The following is a 20,318-nucleotide window of genomic DNA, read 5'->3' as shown; positions in this document are numbered from 1 at the left end:
ATCGAGTGATTGTCAGTCTTCTCCATTGACATCACCTAACCTTTCATGCATCCATCCAGTGATTGTCAGTCTTCTCCATTGACATCACCTAACCTTTCATGCATCCATCCAGTGAGTGTCAGTCTTCTCCATTGACAGGTATCGCCAAGGCATGTGAACAGAATCTGAGGAAAACATTTCAATACGGAGGACGTGTACGGTATCCCAACACCATGGAACTGAAAGCCATGATGGTCAGTCTCCTTTGCGGTTATTCTCTACTATTGTTGTACACGCCAAACTACATGTGAGAGCCTTCTGATTGTACGCACAGGCTGGGCGGAGCTCTAAAAGACAGCTCTTCCTGTTGCCAGGCGGCATAGAAAGGCACTTGAAAATCAAGACATGCTCTGTAAGCTCACTCAGAAAATGAAATGCAAATGAACCATCTCGGACAGTTTTAGGTCCGCACGGAGGAAAACATTCATTCAGGCCATATTTATTTCTGCACTTTAGGTCGCTTTGGATGCTATTGAGGAGCTCTGCTATGAAATGGACCTACACAGAGTGGAAGCCTTGGATGAATATGCCATATTTTTGGTCACACACAAAGGTACTCAGGTTTTACTCTTAAGTTCTGAAATGATGTTATGTTCCATGGTACAGGGGCTGGGTCAAGTAGAACAGTGGTCCCCAACCACCGGTCCGGGGACCGGTACCAGTCCGCGACGCATTTGCTACCAGGCCGCAGAGAAACATTAAATAGTTTCTAAAGGACTGCATTTTCTCCCACTTAACTTTGGCCTGTCCCACTAGACCAGGAGTGTCAAACTTGTTTTCATTGAGGGCCACACCGCAGTCATGGCTGCCATTAGAGGGCCTCTTGTAACAGTAAATAAGTAATGAATTTGCTTATGAATTAAATATATACACTACCGTTCAAAAGTTTGGGGTCACATTGAAATGTCCTTATTTTTGAAGGAAAAGCACTGTACTTTTCAATGAAGATAACTTTAAACTAGTCTTAACTTGAAAGAAATACACTCTATACATTGCTAATGTGGTAAATGACTATTCTAGCTGCAAATGTCTGGTTTTTGGTGCAATATCTACATAGGTGTATAGAGGCCCATTTCCAGCAACTATCACTCCAGTGTTCTAATGGTACAATGTGTTTGCTCATTGGCTCTGAAGGCTAATTGATGATTAGAAAACCCTTGTGCAATCATGTTCACACATCTGAAAACAGTTTAGCTCGTTACAGAAGCTACAAAACTGACCTTCCTTTGAGCAGATTGAGTTTCTGGAGCATCACATTTGTGGGGTCAATTAAACGCTCAAAATGGCCAGAAAAAGAGAACTTTCATCTGAAACTCGACAGTCTATTCTTGTTCTTAGAAATGAAGGCTATTCCACAAAATTGTTTGGGTGACCCCAAACTTTTGAACGGTAGTGTATATTTTTTTATTTCATACATAAAGAGTAAAAAAAATCTGCGGATTTTACCACTGTTTTTTACAGAAAACAAGTTGCCAGACTTTTACTGTAAAATATATGGTGTTTTTTTTTTTTAATTATTATTATTATTTTTACAACATATTACTGTAAGTAGAAATACAGTAGCTCTGTTTCATTTTATTTTGGCAACTCAGCTGCCAGTTGTTTACCATAATAAAATGTGGTACCATGAAATTATCAACCGTGGATTTAAAAAAAAAACCTGACCGCTCAGTCGACAGAATTTTACTGTAAAAAAGCAAACATTGGTCTTTTTTTTTTTTTTCAAACTTACAGTAATATGCTGTAAAAAAACCTCTAAATTTTACAGTAAAATCTATTGGTCATTTTTATAGTGTACAATTTGATGGATAACTTGCTTCGAAATCATAAGTTAAGCAGATATTTAAGTATTTATTTGGATTGTGTGCCATCAGTGTGTGAATGTGTGTGTGTGAATGGGTGAATGTGTAAAATAGCGTCAAAGCGCTTTGAGTTCCTGAAAAGGGTAGAAAAGCACTATACAAGTACGACCCATTCACCATTTACCATTTTTACCAACAAAGTTAGATAATATAATATTTGTTGCAATATTGGACACAATTTTTTTTCCCTGTCAAACTAGAAAAAAAAACCTAATACCTTTAGTAAGAAAATGACAAAGAAAATATAAAGTATTTTATTGACATATATTATTTCCAGGCTTTTGCGGGCCATATAAAATGACATGGAGGGCCAGATCCGGCCCGCGGGCCTTGAGTTTGACACCTGTGCACTAGACACACCAATGAGCTTGTTTATAGATGTACAATAAAACTCCTCATAGGAAGTTGCCATTTCTTATAACTTTGTGACATGATACAATGCTCATTAATGAACATATCAAATAGAAAAGTGACAGATTGTAGCCAAAGGCTGATTTCCATCAGCATCTCATTGCAAAGAAACAAGCCCGGGGCTCCCACTAATTCAGCGTTATAGTGAGTTGTATTTTTCATGCACTCAATTTTGCTGTATTTATCTGGCACGAGTGGAAAGCCGGTCCCTGAAAATAATGCCTACATTAAACTGGTCCGTGGCGCAAAAAACGTTGGGCACCACTGAAGTAGAAGACATACAGTGCAGCACATCGTTTGTTCATTAAATGCTAAAGTGTGTGTTTGTTTGTTTTTTTTAGGTCAGAATGTTCGTCCCCTAAACAAGAGAGAGTACATTCTGGATGTTACTACAGAAGCAGAACCAGTAGATGCCAACTACAGTCTTTGGTTCAGAAGAGTCATATGGAGTCTGGCTTTGAAACTGGATAATGAACTCTATGTTACCATGCATTACAACCAGGTAAATATACTGCTCATTATGTCTGCTTATTCATATACTCTTTCACATTTTCTTGTAATCAGACAATATTTTCGGTATATTTAGATCAGTGGTTCTTAATCTGGGTTCGATCGAACCCTAGGGGTTCGGTGAGTCGGCCTCAGGGGTTCGGCGGAGGTCAAGACACACCCGACTCATCGTGCAAATGAGTATCCAAACATTGTTTGGATACCCCCAAAACATTGTTCCCTCTAATTTTCCATCTGATTTGCAAGTGTGTAATTTGTCGTGAGTTCATGCACTGTGTTGGTTTTGTTCTTTGAACAAGGTGATGTTCATGCACGGTTCATTTTGTGCACCAGTAAAAAAACATATAACTTTATCTTGAATTTGAAGAAGGGTTCGGTGAATGCGCATATGAAACTGGTGGGGTTCGGTACCTCCAACAAGGTTAAGAACCACTGATTTAGATGGAATCTTTACCTGACATGTTTCGACTGTCATTTGCAGTCTTCTTCAGAAGGGTCACCTGACCACTGTGACGTGTCACCTATCAGCTGTTCTCATAGGCGTGGCCAACCAGGTAGACTGCTGGAAGGACAAGTAAAACTTTTTTTTTTATCAAAAAAGGGGCAACAACAAGTAAAACATAAGGAAAAGAGAACAAAGAAGAAACTCAAAGAAAAACCTGAAATAAAGAACAAAGAGGTCATAATCTTACCATACATTAGGGGAGTAACTACAGCGGGTCATGAAAAAACACAACATTTAAACCTCACACAAAAACAAGACAGTTACTTGTACATCCAAAAGACAAAATAGAACAAGACAAGAAATGCAATGTCATCTACGAAATCCCGTGTAAATCATGCAAAGAATCATACATCGAAGAAACAGGGAGGACATTCAACACAAGGAAGGAAGAACATCAGAAAGAATGCGAAAAAGAGACAACCGGAAGGTTTACAAGAAGCCTAAAACAAAAATCCGAACAGGAAATCTAAAAATCAACCGTATCAGATCATTGCAAAATAAATAACCACATCATAGACCGGGACAACGGCAAAATCATCGGCACAGAAAGTAACAAATTCAAACGATGGATTAAGGAGGCGATCGAACTAAGGAAGGGGCCCAAGGAAACCATCAATCGGAATGAGGGAGCATACCTGGGACTACCTCCTCCATTAACCATCAAGCGAAGGGGTGGGGGGAAGCCAACCAGGTAGACTTGACAGGTCTGCCTGGTTGGCCACGCCTATAAGAACAGCTGATAGGCGACACGTCACAGTGGTCAGGTGACCCTTCTGAAGAAGACTGCAGATGACAGTCGAAACATGTCAGGTAAAGATTCCATCTAAATATACCGAAAATATTGTCTGATTACAAGAACATTTGAAAGAGTATAAGTAATATACTGTACATTTTTGGCTCAGGTGAGGCATCAATTTGCAGGCTATAACTCAATATATGGATTTGTTCTGCTCCCAGAGCAGGTGAGGTGATATGCAAGGTGATAAATACCAGTGTTCATGTGTGTCTGGTGTCAGGTGTTGCCAGATTACCTGAAGGCCTTGCTAAGTGTGGTCCCTCAGGCAAAGGCCAGTGAACAACATCTGCAGCAGATTGCCAGACTCGCTGCCCTACAGCACCGTGCCAAAGACACCACCTATCTGCCCACCATGTAAGTACATGCAGACACCTGCATGCCATGCTCCACATTGTGCTAGCAATACATGTTGTGCTCAGTAGCAACATCTTGTACAGACCTTGTTTGGCAGGACAACAATTAGGCTGATATAAGAGCTACTGTGTATAGAACAAATACAATATAACTAGACGAGGCAATTCCTGAAGGAATTGCGTGTGAATGCTCCAATGCTGAAGTCGAAGTGGAATGCTGACAGAATGTAGTATGAATGTAAGAATAGTTTGAATGTTGGAATGGTTTGAATTTCCAGGAAAACCAGAATTTGATTTGGAACTTGGGAAAGTATAGTTTGAATGTCCAGGATGAGTGGAATGTTTTAATGTTGGACTGGTTTGAATAGGTTGAAAAATGTGGGAATTATGCAACTTGGAAAAATGTCTCATTCATTTCAATGTGAACTTCCTGGAAATTTGGGAATTTTGGGAAAAGCAGGATTTTTTGAAAATGATTAGGAGCATGAATGTCCTAAATGAGCTGAATTGGTTGGTGTTAGAATTGTTTAAATAGGTCAAGAAATGTTGAGTAGTAAATGGTATCAGGGAATTTCGGGAAAATCGGGAATTTTTTTAACTTGGAAAAAGGGTAGTTTGAAGAATTTTCCGGAATGTGTTGAAGGTGGAATGGTTTGAATGAGTCGAAGAATATGGGGATTGTGGAAGTTTGAAAAATGGCCAATTCATTTTGAATGGGGAAAATGCTAAAATAAAAAGGAATTATGGAGAATCCGGGAATTTTTTTTAGAATTGTTGAAGTAGAGCACACAATTCCTGAACAGGCTGAATATTTTGAAGTTGGAACGGTTCGAATCAGATGAAAAATGTGGAAATTGTGGAACTTTGAAGAATGTCCCATTGATTTCAATAGGAATTTTTTTTTTTTAAATGGAAAAGCGGGAATTTTCTTGAAAATGGTAAAAAAATGTGAATGGTCAGAATTAGTTGAAATGGTTGGTGTTGAAATTTTTCAAATCGGTGGAGAAATGTTGAAATAGTAACATGTTGAATTGAGAAATGGTATTACGGAATTTCTGGAATTTAGGGGAAAACCGTAAATTTTTCCAGTTAAAAAAACAACTTTGTTTTTTGTCCTGATTAAGAGGAATGTTTTGACGATGGAACGGTTGAAATGCGTTGAAAAATGTGGGAGGAGTAGTCGCCAGAAAAAAGGGTGGAAATAGGGCTTTGGAAAACAAGCAATTCTGGAAAATCCTGGAATTTTTTTGAACTTGGAAAAAGAGAAGTTTGAATTTCCAGAATCGTGGAGTAGGTTGAAGGTGGAATGGTTTGAATAGGTTGAAAAATGTGGAAATGGGGGAAGTTTGAAAAATGGCCAATTCAATTTGAATGGGAAAATTGTCCCGGAAAAGCTGGAATTATGGGGAATTTGGGAATTTCTGAAATTTTTCAAGGGAAAGCCCGCGATTCCTGAATAGGCTGAACAGTTTGAAGTTGGAACGGTTTGAATCGGGTGAAAAATGTGGAAGGCAGAGCGCGCCAAAATTTGCAGAAAAAGAATAATAATAATAATAAGAAAAATAATAAATAGATTAATTTTGGTGTAGAAAACCATGACAACAAAAATTATATGTGACAGTGTCCTTGTACTGGCTCTCGTACGTAGTAACCAATGAGTGGGGCTGCTTCTTCATTTGCTTCATGCATAATAATAATAAATGTATATGCTTCTATAACATAGCTTGTGTATGTGTGTGTGTGTGTGTGTGTTCAGACGTGAGTTGCAGGAGTGTGTCCCTCCACAGTTTTACAGCAAACAGAATCCTCAGCAGTGGCTCAATATGGCAACTCAACATATGCAACAGGTGCAGCCGCTTAACCCACACCAGTCTCAAGCACAGTTCCTAGGTAAGACCTGCTGTGTTAGTATTGATTTGTCACATGGAGCTTAAATCTGTATAGTGAGCCATTATCTATGTTTCTCCAAGGTCTGGTCAGTGCTTTCCCCATGTTTGGATCCTCCTTCTTCTACATCCAGAGCTCCAGCTCAGCCTCCATCAAGGCCCCGTGCATCCTGGCGGTGAATCTTAATGGACTCCACTTTCTCAACAAAGACACTCACGTATGCCACAAACACACAATTACACAAAAGCAAGCAAAAAGTCCAGCCAGTGTGAAGAATCCACTGAAAAGAGTGCAGCTATTTTCTTGCAAGGTCATTGGATCCTTGTGGAAAATATTGGCCAGAAATCCTTTAGATAGATAGATAGATAGATGGATAGATAGATAGATAGATAGATAGATAGATAGATAGATAGATAGATAGATAGATAGATAGATAGATAGATAGATAGATAGATAGATAGATAGTACGTACTTTGATTCCTTCAGGAGACTTCCCTCAGGAAAATTAAAATTCCAGCAGCAGTGTACAGAATTGAGATCGAATTAAAAAGTAAATAATGGTATAAATAAATAAAAAATATTGTTTTGCATCCCCTGTCATCCTACTAACCCCTTCCTCCCAGAGAGGAGTTGTACAGTCTGATAAGAGATATTTAAATACGTGATTTAACAAAAAAGTATGTTTAGATGTTAACAGTTATATTATTGTGTTAAGTAGTGATGGGCCAAACAATACTGAAATGTAAAGCGCCTGTGACGCTCATAATAGAGCATGATCCCAAGATGCAGAAAGCCGAAGAGACAACGTGCAGGTAAAAAGGTATTTCATTGCTCAAATAAACAAAAAACAAAGGAAGGCTATGCAAAACGAAACTAAACTGATCAGGGTATAAACAAAACGGAATGCTGGAAAACAGCAAAAACTCACGGGTGAATAATGTGCAGCAGGAGTAGCGTCTACGATGTATCAACATACATGAGAAAGTCCTGACAAAGGCTCGACTTAAATAGCCGTAATTACAAAATGAAAACAGCAGAAAGCAGAAGAGACAACGTGCAGGTAAAAAGGTATTTCATTGCTCAAATAAACAAAAAACAAAGGAAGGCTATGCAAAACGAAACTAAACTGATCAGGGTATAAACAAAACGGAATGCTGGAAAACAGCAAAAACTCACGGGTGAGAAATGTGCAACAAGGGTAGCGTCCACAATGTATCAACATACATGAGAAAGTCCTGACACAGGCTCAACTTAGTTAGCCGTAATTACAAAATGAAAACAACAGAAAGCAGAAGATACAACGTGCAGGTAAAAAGGTATTTAATTGCTCAAATAAACAAAAGACCAAGGAAGGCTATGCAAAACTAAACTAAACTGATCAGGGTATAAACAAAACGGAATGCTGGAAAACAGCAAAAACTCACGGGAGAATAATGTGCAGCAGGAATTGCGTCTACGATGTATCAACATACATGACAAAGTCCTGACAAAGGCTCAACTTAAATAGCCGTAATTACAAAATGAAAACAGCAGAAAGCCGAAGAGACAACGTGCAGGTAAAAAGGTATTTCATTGCTCAAATAAACAAAAAAGAAAGGAAGGCTATGCAAAACGAAACTAAACTGATCAGGGTATAAACAAAACGGAATGCTGGAAAACAGCAAAAACTTACGGGTGAGAAATGTGCAGCAGGAATAGCGTCTACGATGTATCAACATACATGAGAAAGTCCTGACAAAGGCTCGACTTAAATAGCCGTAATTACAAAATGAAAACAGCAGAAAGCAGAAGAGACAACGTGCAGGTAAAAAGGTATTTCATTGCTCAAATAAACAAAAAACAAAGGAAGGCTATGGAAAACGAAAGTAAACTGATCAGGGTATAAACAAAACGGAATGCTGGAAAACAGCAAAAACTCACGGGTGAAAAATGTGCAGCAAGGGTATCAACATACATGAGAAAGTCCTGACAAAGGCTTGCAGCAAAGGCTCAACTTAAATAGCCGTAATTACAAAATGAAAACAGCTGCGAGATGTTCAAGGGTGGGAGTAAAGACGCTTGCAGGAACACACAAACAAAACAGGAGGAACGACCAAAATAAGAGCGCTAAACCGTAACTAAGACACGTAGGAAAACACCAACAAAGTCAATAGAAGGCATGATGTGATGTGACAGGTCATGACAGCGTCACTAGATGGCGGGTGACTGTTATAAAACACCAATACGTGCCATGTAGTCACTGAGGCGCCGTTTACCCATCACTACTGTTAAAAGGGGTCATAGTGCTATACAAATAAAACCCATAGTGGGATTTTGGGTGGCGTGGCTTGGTTGGTAGAGCAGCCGTGCCAGCAACTTGAAGGTTCCAGGTTCGATGCCTGATTCCGCCATCTTAGTCACAGCCTTTGTGTCCTTGGACAAGACACTTTTCCCGCCTGCTCCCAGTGCCACCCACACTGCTTTAAATGGACCTTAAAGATGTAGATAATCAGTTTGACTATGAGTCAGTAGAGAAAAATGCTGTATAAATATAATTCACTTCCCTATATAATTAATTTTTGGGACATTTAACACATTTCCTTGTGGTCTACATAACATGTAATGATGGTTCTTTGGTCAAAATGTTGCATGCATTGTTTTATAGACCATCTTCAAACTGCTTTCTCACCGTCTCTTCACAGTGTTTCCCACACATTCATTTATTTGTGGCGGCCCGCCACGAAATAATTACGTCCGCCACAAATCGATTTTTTTAATTTATTTATTTTTTGTCCTGTCCAGCTTCTCAGGCAAATCATATAGTTCAGGGGTCGGCAACCCGCGGCTCCGGAGCCGCATGCGGCTCTTTGACCACTCTGATGCGGCTCAGCTGCATACTTGCCGACCCTCCCGATTTTCCCAGCAGCTTACTTGCGATCTCCGTGCCTCTCCTAGAAATCCCCCGAGGAAAATATTTTCAGATTTTCACCTTAACAACTGAATTAAGAGCATACCCTGATGGCTCTGCATTTATTGTCCTCTATAGTTTGTGCAAACAGCGTGCCAGACAGGTCCCATGTTGTATTGAGCTTGGACTCGTACACGTAGGAGACAGCAAGGCATACTTGGTCAACAGCCACACAGTTTACACTGACGGTTGCCGTATAAAACAACTTTAACACTGTTACGTTACAAATATGCGCCACACTGTGAACCCACACCAAAAAAGAACGACAAACACATTTCTGGAGAACCTGCGCACTGTAACACAACATAAACACAACACAACAAATACCCACAATGCCATGCAGCCCTGACTCCAGTGTAGGATACTTGTCTTGTTGCCTTATTTGTATTTGACCACTACTGTTTTCTGTTTATTTGTTACTGACTGTGGCAGGACACCTCTGCCTCTGTTTCACTTTATGTTGCTGGTAAATAATATGGTTGTAGTAGTAGGCTAAAGTTAAATTATTTAGTATGCACTAATTAAAGGGGCAGAGCTTTAAGAGACATTTTAGCTTTTATATTTGATAAGATATATTTTTTGTAAGAACCACGATTAATAAATATATTTCAGTGAATAACTTATTGTTCAAATCTGTATATAAATATGTACATAAAGTGTTGTAATTTTATTGTAGGATGGATGGACGTTTAAAACAAAACTGTTATTATTAATTAGTAAGTATACATTTTTTTAGCCTTTTTAGAGAAAATCATATCATTGTAGTAAATTATGCAAATTACTTGATGATGTCATGGTGACCACGCCCATAGCCACGCCCCCACCGCCACAGGTATCTTGGCAGTTTATGGGAAACACTGCTTCAGGATGTGCCATTTTGTGGGCGGTCTTAATTACGTGCCTCCACTCTGACTGCGTCTTCTCCCTGTCAGCCATGTTGTAGTTTTTAGCGTTTCCATATTGATGGTCGGCTCCCACTTGAGGTCCTGGGTTATGGTGGTGCCCAAGAAACGGAAGGAGTCCACGATGGAGACGGGGGTGGGAGAGTCAATCAGAGTGAGGGGGGGGATGGTGGGGCTGTGACTTTCCTGAAGTCCATGATCATCTCCACTGTTTTCTGGGCGTTCAGCTCCATGTTGTTGAGGCTGCACCAGGACGCCAGCCGGTCCACCTCTCTCCTGTAGGCGGACTCGTCGCCATCGGAGATGAGCCCGATGAGGGTGGTGTCGTCCGCAAACTTGAGCAGCTTTACGGACTGGTCACTCTATCACAAAAAAATAAGAGTTGTAGAAATGATTGGAAACTGAAGACAGCCATTAAATAATGTTCTTTACTTGTCAACTTTTGATCCACATGCAGACCACTAAATACGACAGATTACTATGGCAGGGAGCAAATATTGAGCTCCACCCACACCCCTTCCTGCTGTTCAATTTGAATCAACATCACCAACTGACGCCTTTGATGATGTCATGACTGACTTTCTGATGCTTTAGTGACAGAAGAATGCAGCTTTTTCCAGTTAGGAACCTACATGGAGGCTCGCACCACACACCACCTGAGAAGGAGCAACATGGGTAACATCGATACTCACTGGTCGACCTACATTGACAGCTTCCTGTGCAGTATCACCAAAGACCTTGATTGCAACAAGACGCGTCTCCTGCTGTGTGAGCCAAAGGAAAGAGAAAGACTAAAAAGCCAAATCAACGTCCAAGTCGCGGTCCTAGAATACCTTCAAGGAAAAAGAAAGCATGACATAAACTTGACTCAGATGTGGACGGAGATTGTTCCTCTTCGTCAAAAACTGAAGGCGTCCGAAGAGAAGGAGCAACTCAGTGATAGTAATCTGCTTGCCAGTTGGAAGATAATCAACGACCTCAGACTCCAGCTGCATGAGAGTCAGATAAAGGAGAAAGAGAGCGCCGAGAACGCGGACAGGGTCATTGAAGACCTCCAGGCTCAGAAGGACAAGCTCTTCTTGAAGATGCATAAAATGAAAGAACATCTACTAAACCACGCCTGTAGCATTCTTTCCACGGAGGAACCAGAGACGGAAGAGAAGCTCCATGCTGTACAAACATGCATTGGTCTCTATGACAAGCTGCAGGACATACAGGACATGGATGGGAAGACTGTTGCTTCCCAGATCATACAGAGTGGAGACATCACTGAACAAATCTTATCAAGTGAGGAGAGCAGCAGTGGTGAAGATGCACCTACTTCAGAACTTGGACAACAAGAGTCCGCTTCAACAGAAGGGAAGCACAGGAGAAGGTGCTGGATTTTATTTCCTTTTTGAGAGGCACTATTCATCCAGTCAACAAGACTGACTCAAACTTGAAACCAAAATGTTGGCTTAATGGTTTCTTGCAACAATAACATAATTTGTTTGGACAGAATCCTAAAACAACGGTCTTAGGACTAGACCTACACCAAGGACAATTGATACGCAGGCCACAGGAGCATTGTGCTGCAGGGTTCAAACTGTCTTAAAAAGGTCTGTACTTTCACAGCACTTTTGTAACTCCTCAATCATAAAGATTAAGGTGGAAATATTCAGTATTTTTTGCTTACAAATGCTTTATGGGGGTCGTGACAAAGGGCGACTTCCCCGTTACAGGCTGGCTAGACAATGGGGGTGCCAGACCTGTTTACGGTATCACTGAACATCTGATGACAGTGTGCCCCTGCTTCCCTGGATTCAAGATCGGTAACCACGACCTACTGTAACCGACCTGGACTACGCCAACGACATCAACCTGTTCTGCTGCACATACGCTGAACTGGAGGGGGTCCTTTGTGTGTTGACTGCATGTCAACTGGTCCGAAGACGAAATTCATGAGACGGTCTTCTTCTCTGAGATCGTTCAGTTTGTCTCTCAGTTTGTTTACAGGTGATACGCCGCGATAATATTGCCGTCCTGTCAGTGCTCCCACAAGTTGCTGAGACCTGGTAACCGACCTGGACTACGCCAACGACATCAACCTGTTCTGCTGCACATACGCTGAACTGGAGGGGGTCCTCTGTGTGTTGACTGCATGTCAACTGGTCCGAAGATGAAATTCATGAGACCGTCTTCTTCTCTGAGATCGTTCAGTTTGTTTACAGCTGAGACGCCAGGGTTAATATTGCCGTCCTGTCAGTGCTCCCACAAGGTGCTGAGACCTGGCCTCTCTGCAAGACCACAGCTTCAGGGTCCATGCATGACTTGAAGTCCTGCACCCTCAGAACCATCGAGGGTGTTCGGTAGTTTGACCACATCTCCAACAGGGAGCTTTGCCAGAAAACCAAACGATCTGACATCTTTTGTGTCCTTTCCCAGCGCCGCGTTTGATGGCTCGGACACGTCACGTTCACCGCTGCCCCGCCAATCACACCATCACACCATCACGGCTGCCCTCACGCTCGTTGGTCCGACCTTGTCAACCAGCAGTTTGCTTAAGAAGGCCCCTGCTTGCTGCAAAGAAAAGCTGGCGACGCTTGGTGACCTTAATAAGCTCAACACCTTGCTGACATTAGACTTAGTGGTAGTAGAAGGTGAAATAATATATGCTGTTGAAAAGAGGGCACGGATTGATTGATTGAAACTTTTATTAGTAGGTTGCACAGTACAGTACATATTCCGTACAATTGACCACTAAATGGTAACACCCCAATAAGTTTTTCAACTTGTTTAAGTCGGGGTCCACGTTAATCAATTCATGGTAAAAAGACGGTGTTGGTGTATCTTCCTTTCTGTACCTGCGATGAAGGTGTAAGCTGCCAGTATGGTAGCGCAACTAGTCAACTATTGGCCCACGTTGCACCTTGCAAAAGAAACTTTCTACAAGCAGAACTTTATAGGTTTTTTTCTGCTTTTTTTTATTTTTTTAAACAATAAACATAAGTCATTTTTGGGGGTTAATTTTTATTTAGGCAGTTGAGTCCAGAATGGTTCATACCCTTTAATTAAGTCAAGGACACGACACCAGAAAATTGCATATGGTGTCTGGAAGATGTCGTGTTAAAAATAAAATCAATGTTATTTTCACGTTTTTTTAAAACATTTTGACGAAAAGCGGCCACGTTCCAAAATAATTCATTTACTTTCACAATACAGGTATATCGGATTCACTAAAAATAGAATTTAGTACAAAAAATATATGTTCTATTCTTCTTTAAGTCTATTGATGTTTTTTTTAACATTTCCAGCTAGAATTGACTAATTCAATCAATCAATCAATGAATGTTTATTTATTTAGCCCTAAATCACAAGTGTCTCAAAGGGCTGCACAAGCCACAACGACATCTGCGGTACAGAGCCCACATAAGGGCAAGGAAAAACTCACAACCCCAATGAGACGTCGATGTGAATGACTATGAGAAACCTTGGAGAGGACCGCATATGTGGGTGACGACCCCCCCACCCCCGCCCTCCCCTCTAGGGGAGACTGGATGCAATGGACGTCGAGTGGATCTGACATAATATTGTGAAAATCCAGTCCATAGCGGGGCCAATTCAACCAGTTTGTATAGTTTTTTGTAAAGCTAATTTAGTTGGCATAAACCGTACATTACCTCATTTAGGTAAATAATGTAACCATGATATTAGACACAGCTCAGACATTGCCAATACAAACTGAGCATTGTTATCCTAGGAGATCTTTCAATTGTACAAGTACTCATAGTGTTGTGGCTGGTTCTGTGTATGCCAATAGCCATATTTTCTCATGCCCAATAAGGCACATTTTGTTTATAATTAAACAACTTTAGGATTCTTCTAGCTAGATTTAGTGGTGTAAAAAATGTTGCTGGATTTTGCAGTTTATTTTGGTGATCTTACAGTCGTGGTCAAAAGTTTACATACACTTGCAAAGAACATAATGTCATGGCTGTCTTGAGTTTCCAATAATTTCTACAACTCTTATTTTTTTTATGATAGAGTGATTGGACCACATACTTGTTGGTCAAAAAAAACATTCATGAAGTTTGGTTCTTTTATGAATTGATTATGGGTCTACTGAAAATGTGAGCAAATGTGCTGGGTCAAAAGTATACATACACTACCGTTCAAAAGTTTGGGGTCACCCAAACAATTTTGTAGAATAGCCTTAATTTCTAAGAACAAGAATAGACTGTTGAGTTTCAGATGAAAGTTATCTTTTTCTGGCCATTTTGAGTGTTAAATTGACCCCACAAATGTGATGCTCCAGAAACTCAATCTGCTCAAAGGAAGGTCAGTTTTGTAGCTTCTGTAACGAGCTAAACTGTTTTCAGATGTGTGAACATGATTGCACAAGGGTTTTCTAATCATCAATTAGCCTTCTGAGCCAATGAGCAAACACATTGTACCATTAGAACACTGGAGTGATAGTTTCTGGAAATGGGCCTCTATACACCTATGTAGATATTGCACCAAAAAGCAGACATTTGCAGCTAGAATAGTCATTTACCACATTAGCAATGTATAGAGTGTATTTCTTTCAAGTTAAGACTAGTTTAAAGTTATCTTCATTGAAAAGTACAGTGCTTTTCCTTCAAAAATAAGGACATTTCAATGTGACCCCAAACTTTTGAACGGTAGTGTACAGCAATGTTAATATTTGCTTACATGTCCCTTGGCAAGTTTCACTGCAATAAGGTGCTTTTGGTAGCCATCCACAAGCTTCTGCTCAATTTGTTGGTTTTCTGACATGGACTTGTTTCTTCAGCATTGTCCACACATTTAAGTCAGGACTTTGGGAAGGCCATTCTAAAACTTTCATTCTAGCCTGATTCAGCCATTCCTTTACCACTTTTGACGTGTTTGGGGACATTTTCCTGTTGGAACACCCAACTGTGCCCAAGACCCAACCTCCGGGCTGATGATTTTAGCTTGTCCTGAAGAATTTGGAGGTAATCCTCCTTTTTCATTGTCCCATTTACTCTCTGTAAAGCTCCAGTTCCATTGGCAGCAAAACAGGCCCAGAGCACAGGGTATTGTGGCCAAACAGCTACATTTTTGTTTCATCTGACCACAGAACTTTCCTCCAGAAGGTCTTTGTCCATTTAAGCATTTTCTGACCAGTGTCCACATCTCTTCAAACTTGTCCCAAATGTTTGTGCAGGTTTGTGCTCAGAGGTACAAAAGAGACATCTATGTCAAGGTTGAAAAAACATCCCTGAACAGAGGAGGTGGTCTGCGACACCCCCTGTGTCCCACGTACAACACTGTCCCTTCAACCATTCCAAAAATCAATCAATTAAAGTGAATTTATAGCCCTTAATCACAAGTGTCTCAAAGGGCTGCACAAGCCACAATGACATCCTCGGCTCAGATCCCACATCAGGGCAAGAAAAAACTCAACCCAATGGGACACAATGAGAAACTTTGAAAGGGACCGATGTAATATATGCCGAGTGGATCTAGTTAATAACGTGAGAGTCCAGTCCATAATGGGGCCAGCAGGGGATCCTCTTACATGTACACACGTCGGGGCGCAGAGACGTCACCGACTGATGCATAAGGAGTGCTCACCCAAGGTCCCGACTTCATGTGAAAGTCCAGTCCATTGGGAGACCAGCAGGGGATCTTCTTGAATGGAGACATGTCACCAACTGATGCACAGAGGAGTTGTCCAACCTGGGTCCCGACTTTGAACAGCTAGCGCGTCATCCGTGGAGGCCGATCCATGGTCACCTGAAAACCTCTCCACGCAGGAGAGAGGGGCAGAGCAGAAAAGAGAGACGGCAGATCAACTGGTCCAAAAAAGGGGTTTTATTTAAAGACTACAGTGTACAGAGGAGTTGTCCATCCTGGGTCCCGACTTTGAACAGCTAGCGCGTCATCCGTGGAGGCCGATCCATGGTCACCTGAAAACCTCTCCACGCAGGAGAGGAGGGCAGAGCAGAAAAGAGAGACGGCAGATCAACTGATCCAAAAAAGGGGTTTTGTTTAAAGGCTACAGTGTACAGAGGAGTTGTCCATCCTGGGTCCCGACTTTGAACAGCTAGCGCATCATCCCTGGATCCATGGTCACCTGAAAACCTCTCCACGCAGGAGAGGGGGGCAGAGCAGAAAAGAGAGACGGCAGATCAACTGGTCCTAAAAAGGGGTTCTATTTAAAGGCTACAGTGTACAAATGAGTTTTAAGATGGGACTTAAATGCTTCTACTGAGACTGACTCTGCAATTTAGCCTCCAACAAATAACAGGAGTTACAAACATTCTCGTCACCATCTGTGCCATTTGTTTACACCTGAATGGATTGCTTACGTGGGGGAATTCCGACTCTAGTCGATCCACAGCGATGGTTCTGCCATACAATACCTATTGAGGGGAAATTACACTTCGACTGTCGTTGGCTTTGACAGTTAGGATTGCTTGTTGGCATCAAAACAGTTGTTTAAGACGGTCTCTCATAACTTTTTTAGCATTCAATCAGACATTATTGTGAGTTTTTGTATTAGTTTTCCTAAAAATCAGATATACCGGCCCCCAGGCACACGTTTTTCTCAAAATGTGTCCCCCTGAGTTAAAATAATTGCCCAGGCCTGGTTTAGACAGTCTACTACTATTATGTCTGTTTTTAATGCACGTCGTTTTCGTCTCTGATCAGGAGGCCATGATGCGTTTCCCTTTAAAAGAGGTCCAATCAACTCGCACCCAGAGACCCACTTCAGGCTCCAGTTACCCATATGTGGAGATCACCGTTGGAGACCTGCTCAGCCAGCGCGTCACTCAGCTTCAACTGGAGCAGGTGTGTGTAACGGCACCTACAACTGCAGGTTGTGTCCTCACTGATATTGTTGTGTGTTTTCCAGGGCCTGGAGCTGTGTCGAGCGGTTGCCATGCACATGGAGAACATGTTGTCGGCCCGAGAGAAGAGACTCACGTTGCCACCCAGTGAAATAACCCTACTATAGCAGACGTGCTTGAAACGTACACACACATACACTGCTTGTATATATTTACAGTCCTCAACACTCATATCTGGCAACACAAGTGAGTATACTCATCCTTTTAACTGGGTAGTCAATCTCTTGCTGTACAAGCTGCGCACTGACTACTCTAAAGTACAGTCGTGCTCATAAGTTTACATATTGATGGTCCTTCTTACTCAGATGTCATCGAAAGAACTTGGGATTGACCAGTTCTTCCTCCAAGGGAATCTAAATTACTGGTCAATCCCAAATTCTTTCGATGACATATATGCTGAGTAAGAAGGACCATCAAGACAGAATTTGAATATTTTCTAATTTTTTCCAAAGCTTTAGGAGACCAACTTAATTAATACATTCGTATCGGCTGCTCTAGTTGATCTGGCATTCAAACGGAAAGAGACTACTTTTTGAATCCGCAAACAGCCCCCCGCCCCCCTCTCCAGAAAGGAATACAGGCTCATTGTTCTACTACAGATAAGATATAAGGGAGTACTCCAAGTCCTACATTCCAAGTCTTCAAGGTAACACACACTGTTTACTTGCGGACATAAAATGAAGAAATAGAAAGAGTACAAATGGAAAAACACCAGCTGCTTCAAACATGACTATGAATAAAGAAATAACTCTTAAACATATATATGCATTCTCCACAATACTCTGGGAGAATTTATGATTTCTTGGCCATTCTTCAGAGAATATGAATGATAATACAAAAACATTTCTTCCACTCATGCTTAATGGTTGTGTGAAGCTATTTATTGGAAAACAACTGTGTTAATTCTTTTTAAATCAAAATGACAAAAGAATGTACCCAAATGACCCTGATCAAAAGTGTACATACCCCAGTGACTTTGATCTGATAACATGCACAAAAGTTGACACAAACAGGTTTGAATGGCTAATCAAGGTTCCAATCCTCACCTGTGACATGTTTGTTGGTAATTAATGTGTGTGTATAAAAAGGTCAGTGAGTTTCTGGGCTTCTGACAGACCATTGCATCTTTCATCCAGTGCTGCACACATGTTTCTGGATTCTGAGTCATGGGGAAGGCAAAAGAATTGACAAAGGATCTGCGAGAAAAGCTAATTGAACTGCATAAAACAGGAAAAAGGTATAAAAAGATATCCAAGGAATTGAGAATGCCAATCAGCAGTGTTCAAACGCTGATTGAGAAGTGGAAAATGAGGGTTTCAGGTAGACCGGCAAAGATTTCAGCCACAACTGCCAGGAAAATTGTTCGAGATGCAAAGAAAAATCAACAAATAACTTCAGCTGAAATACAGGACTCTCTGGAAAATTGTGGTGTGGCTGTTTCAAGATGCACAATAAGGAGGCACTTGAAGAAAAATGGGCTGCATGGTCGAGTAGCCAAAAAGTTCAATTTTGGTCTCATCACTCCAAATTACTTTGTTTGAGAAGTTTTGAGGCTTGTCTCTGTGCTGTTTGGCGTAATGTAAGCGGGATACTTTGTGACATTTGCGCAGAAATGGCTTTCTTCTGGCGACTCGACCATGCAGTCACTGGGGTATGTAAACTTTTGATCAGGGTCATTTGGGTACTTTCTTTTGTCATTTTGATTTAAAAAGAGTAAACACAGTTGTTTGCCAATAAATAGCTTCACACAACCATTAAAGGCCTACTGAAAGCCACTACTAGCGACCACGCAGTCTGATAGTTTATATATCAATGATGAAATCTTAACATTGCAACACATGCCAATACGGCCGGGTTAACTTATAAAGTGACATTTTAAATTTCCCGGGAAATATCCGGTTGAAAACGTCTCGGTATGACGACGTTTCCGCGTGACGTCACGGCGGCAACGGAAGTATTGGTACACCATTGAATCCAATACAAAAAAGCTCTGTTTTCATCGAAAAATTCCACAGTATTCTGGACATCTGTGTTGGTGAATCTTTTGCATGAATGAATAATGAAGACTGCAAAGAAGAAAGCTGTAGGTGGGATCGGTGTATTAGCGGCGGACTACAGCAACACAACCAGGAGGACTTTGAGATGGATAGCAGACGCGCTACCGTGAGTACAGCTTTGGCTTCCAAACATTTGATCGCTTGCCCGTACGTGCGTGGCGCTATGTGCATGTCATGTACGTAACTTTGGGGAAATATATGTTTCTTGCCGACTCTGATGGTGGCCAGGGTGTCGTCGAAAGCTACAACGCCCGCCGCCGCACCGCTGTCCTCACCTTGACTTCCTCCGTCTCCGGGCCGCCGACCGCATCTGTGATCGGGTGAAGTCCTTCGTCGCTCCGTTGATTGCTGGAACGCAGGTGAGCACGGGTCGTGATGAGCAGATAAGAGCTGGCGTAAGTACAGAGCTAATGTTTTTAGCATAGCTCTGTCGAGGTCCCGTAGCTAAGTTAGCTTCAATGGCGTCGTTAGCAACAGCATTGTTAAGCTTCGCCAGGCTGGAAAGCATTAACCGTGTGGTTACATGTCCATGGTTTAATAGTATTGTTGATTTTCTGTCTATCCTTCCAGTCGGGTTTATTTCTTTTGTTTCTATCTGCATTTAAGCACGATGCTATCACGTTAGCTCCGTAGCTAAAGAGCTTCGCCGATGTATTGTCGTGGAGATAAAAGTCACTGTGAATGTCCATTTCGCGTTCTCGACTCTCATTTTCAAGAGGATATAGTATCCCAGGTGGTTTAAAATACAAATTCGTGATCCACAATAGAAAAAGGAGAAAGTGTGGAATCCAATGAGCCAGCTTGTACCTAAGTTACGGTCAGAGCGAAAAAAGATACGTCCTGCACTGCACTCTAGTCCTTCACTCTCACGTTCCTCATCCACGAATCTTTCATCCTCGCTCAAATTAATGGGGTAATCGTCGCTTTCTCGGTCCGAATCTCTCTCGCTGCTGGTGTAAACAATGGGGAAATGTGAGGAGCCTTTCAACCTGTGACGTCACGCTACTTCCGGTACAGGTAAGGCTTTTTTTATCAGCGACCAAAAGTTGCGAACTTTATCGTCGATGTTCTCTACTAAATCCTTTCAACAAAAATATGGCAATATCACGAAATGATCAAGTATGACACATAGAATGGATCTGCTATCCCCGTTTAAATAAAAAAAAATCAT

At 41.4% G+C, this 20,318-nt stretch overlaps 1 protein-coding gene across 4 annotated transcripts in view; it reads left to right on the top strand.

The window, feature by feature from the left end:
• myo15aa (myosin XVAa) overlaps positions 1-17,892 on the top strand; it is a 126,790-nt gene extending 108,898 nt beyond the window's left edge. For all 4 annotated transcript variants that reach the window (XM_062049883.1, XM_062049880.1, XM_062049882.1 and 1 more), the window contains 9 exons: positions 139-233; positions 314-391; positions 496-592; positions 2,654-2,814; positions 4,344-4,477; positions 6,233-6,366; positions 6,447-6,580; positions 16,891-17,031; positions 17,096-17,892. In XM_062049883.1, coding sequence (XP_061905867.1) covers positions 139-233; positions 314-391; positions 496-592; positions 2,654-2,814; positions 4,344-4,477; positions 6,233-6,366; positions 6,447-6,580; positions 16,891-17,031; positions 17,096-17,197 — 1,076 coding nt within the window. In that variant the 3' untranslated portion in view covers positions 17,198-17,892. The remainder of the gene's footprint in view (positions 1-138; positions 234-313; positions 392-495; positions 593-2,653; positions 2,815-4,343; positions 4,478-6,232; positions 6,367-6,446; positions 6,581-16,890; positions 17,032-17,095) is intronic.
• Positions 17,893-20,318: the final 2,426 nt, after the last annotated feature.

The sequence above is a fragment of the Entelurus aequoreus genome, linkage group LG06 (genome assembly GCF_033978785.1).
Source record: "Entelurus aequoreus isolate RoL-2023_Sb linkage group LG06, RoL_Eaeq_v1.1, whole genome shotgun sequence".
Taxonomy (NCBI): domain Eukaryota; kingdom Metazoa; phylum Chordata; class Actinopteri; order Syngnathiformes; family Syngnathidae; genus Entelurus; species Entelurus aequoreus.
The sequence above is the reverse complement of the archived record's forward strand: the minus strand, read 5'-3'. Positions and strand labels throughout refer to the sequence as shown.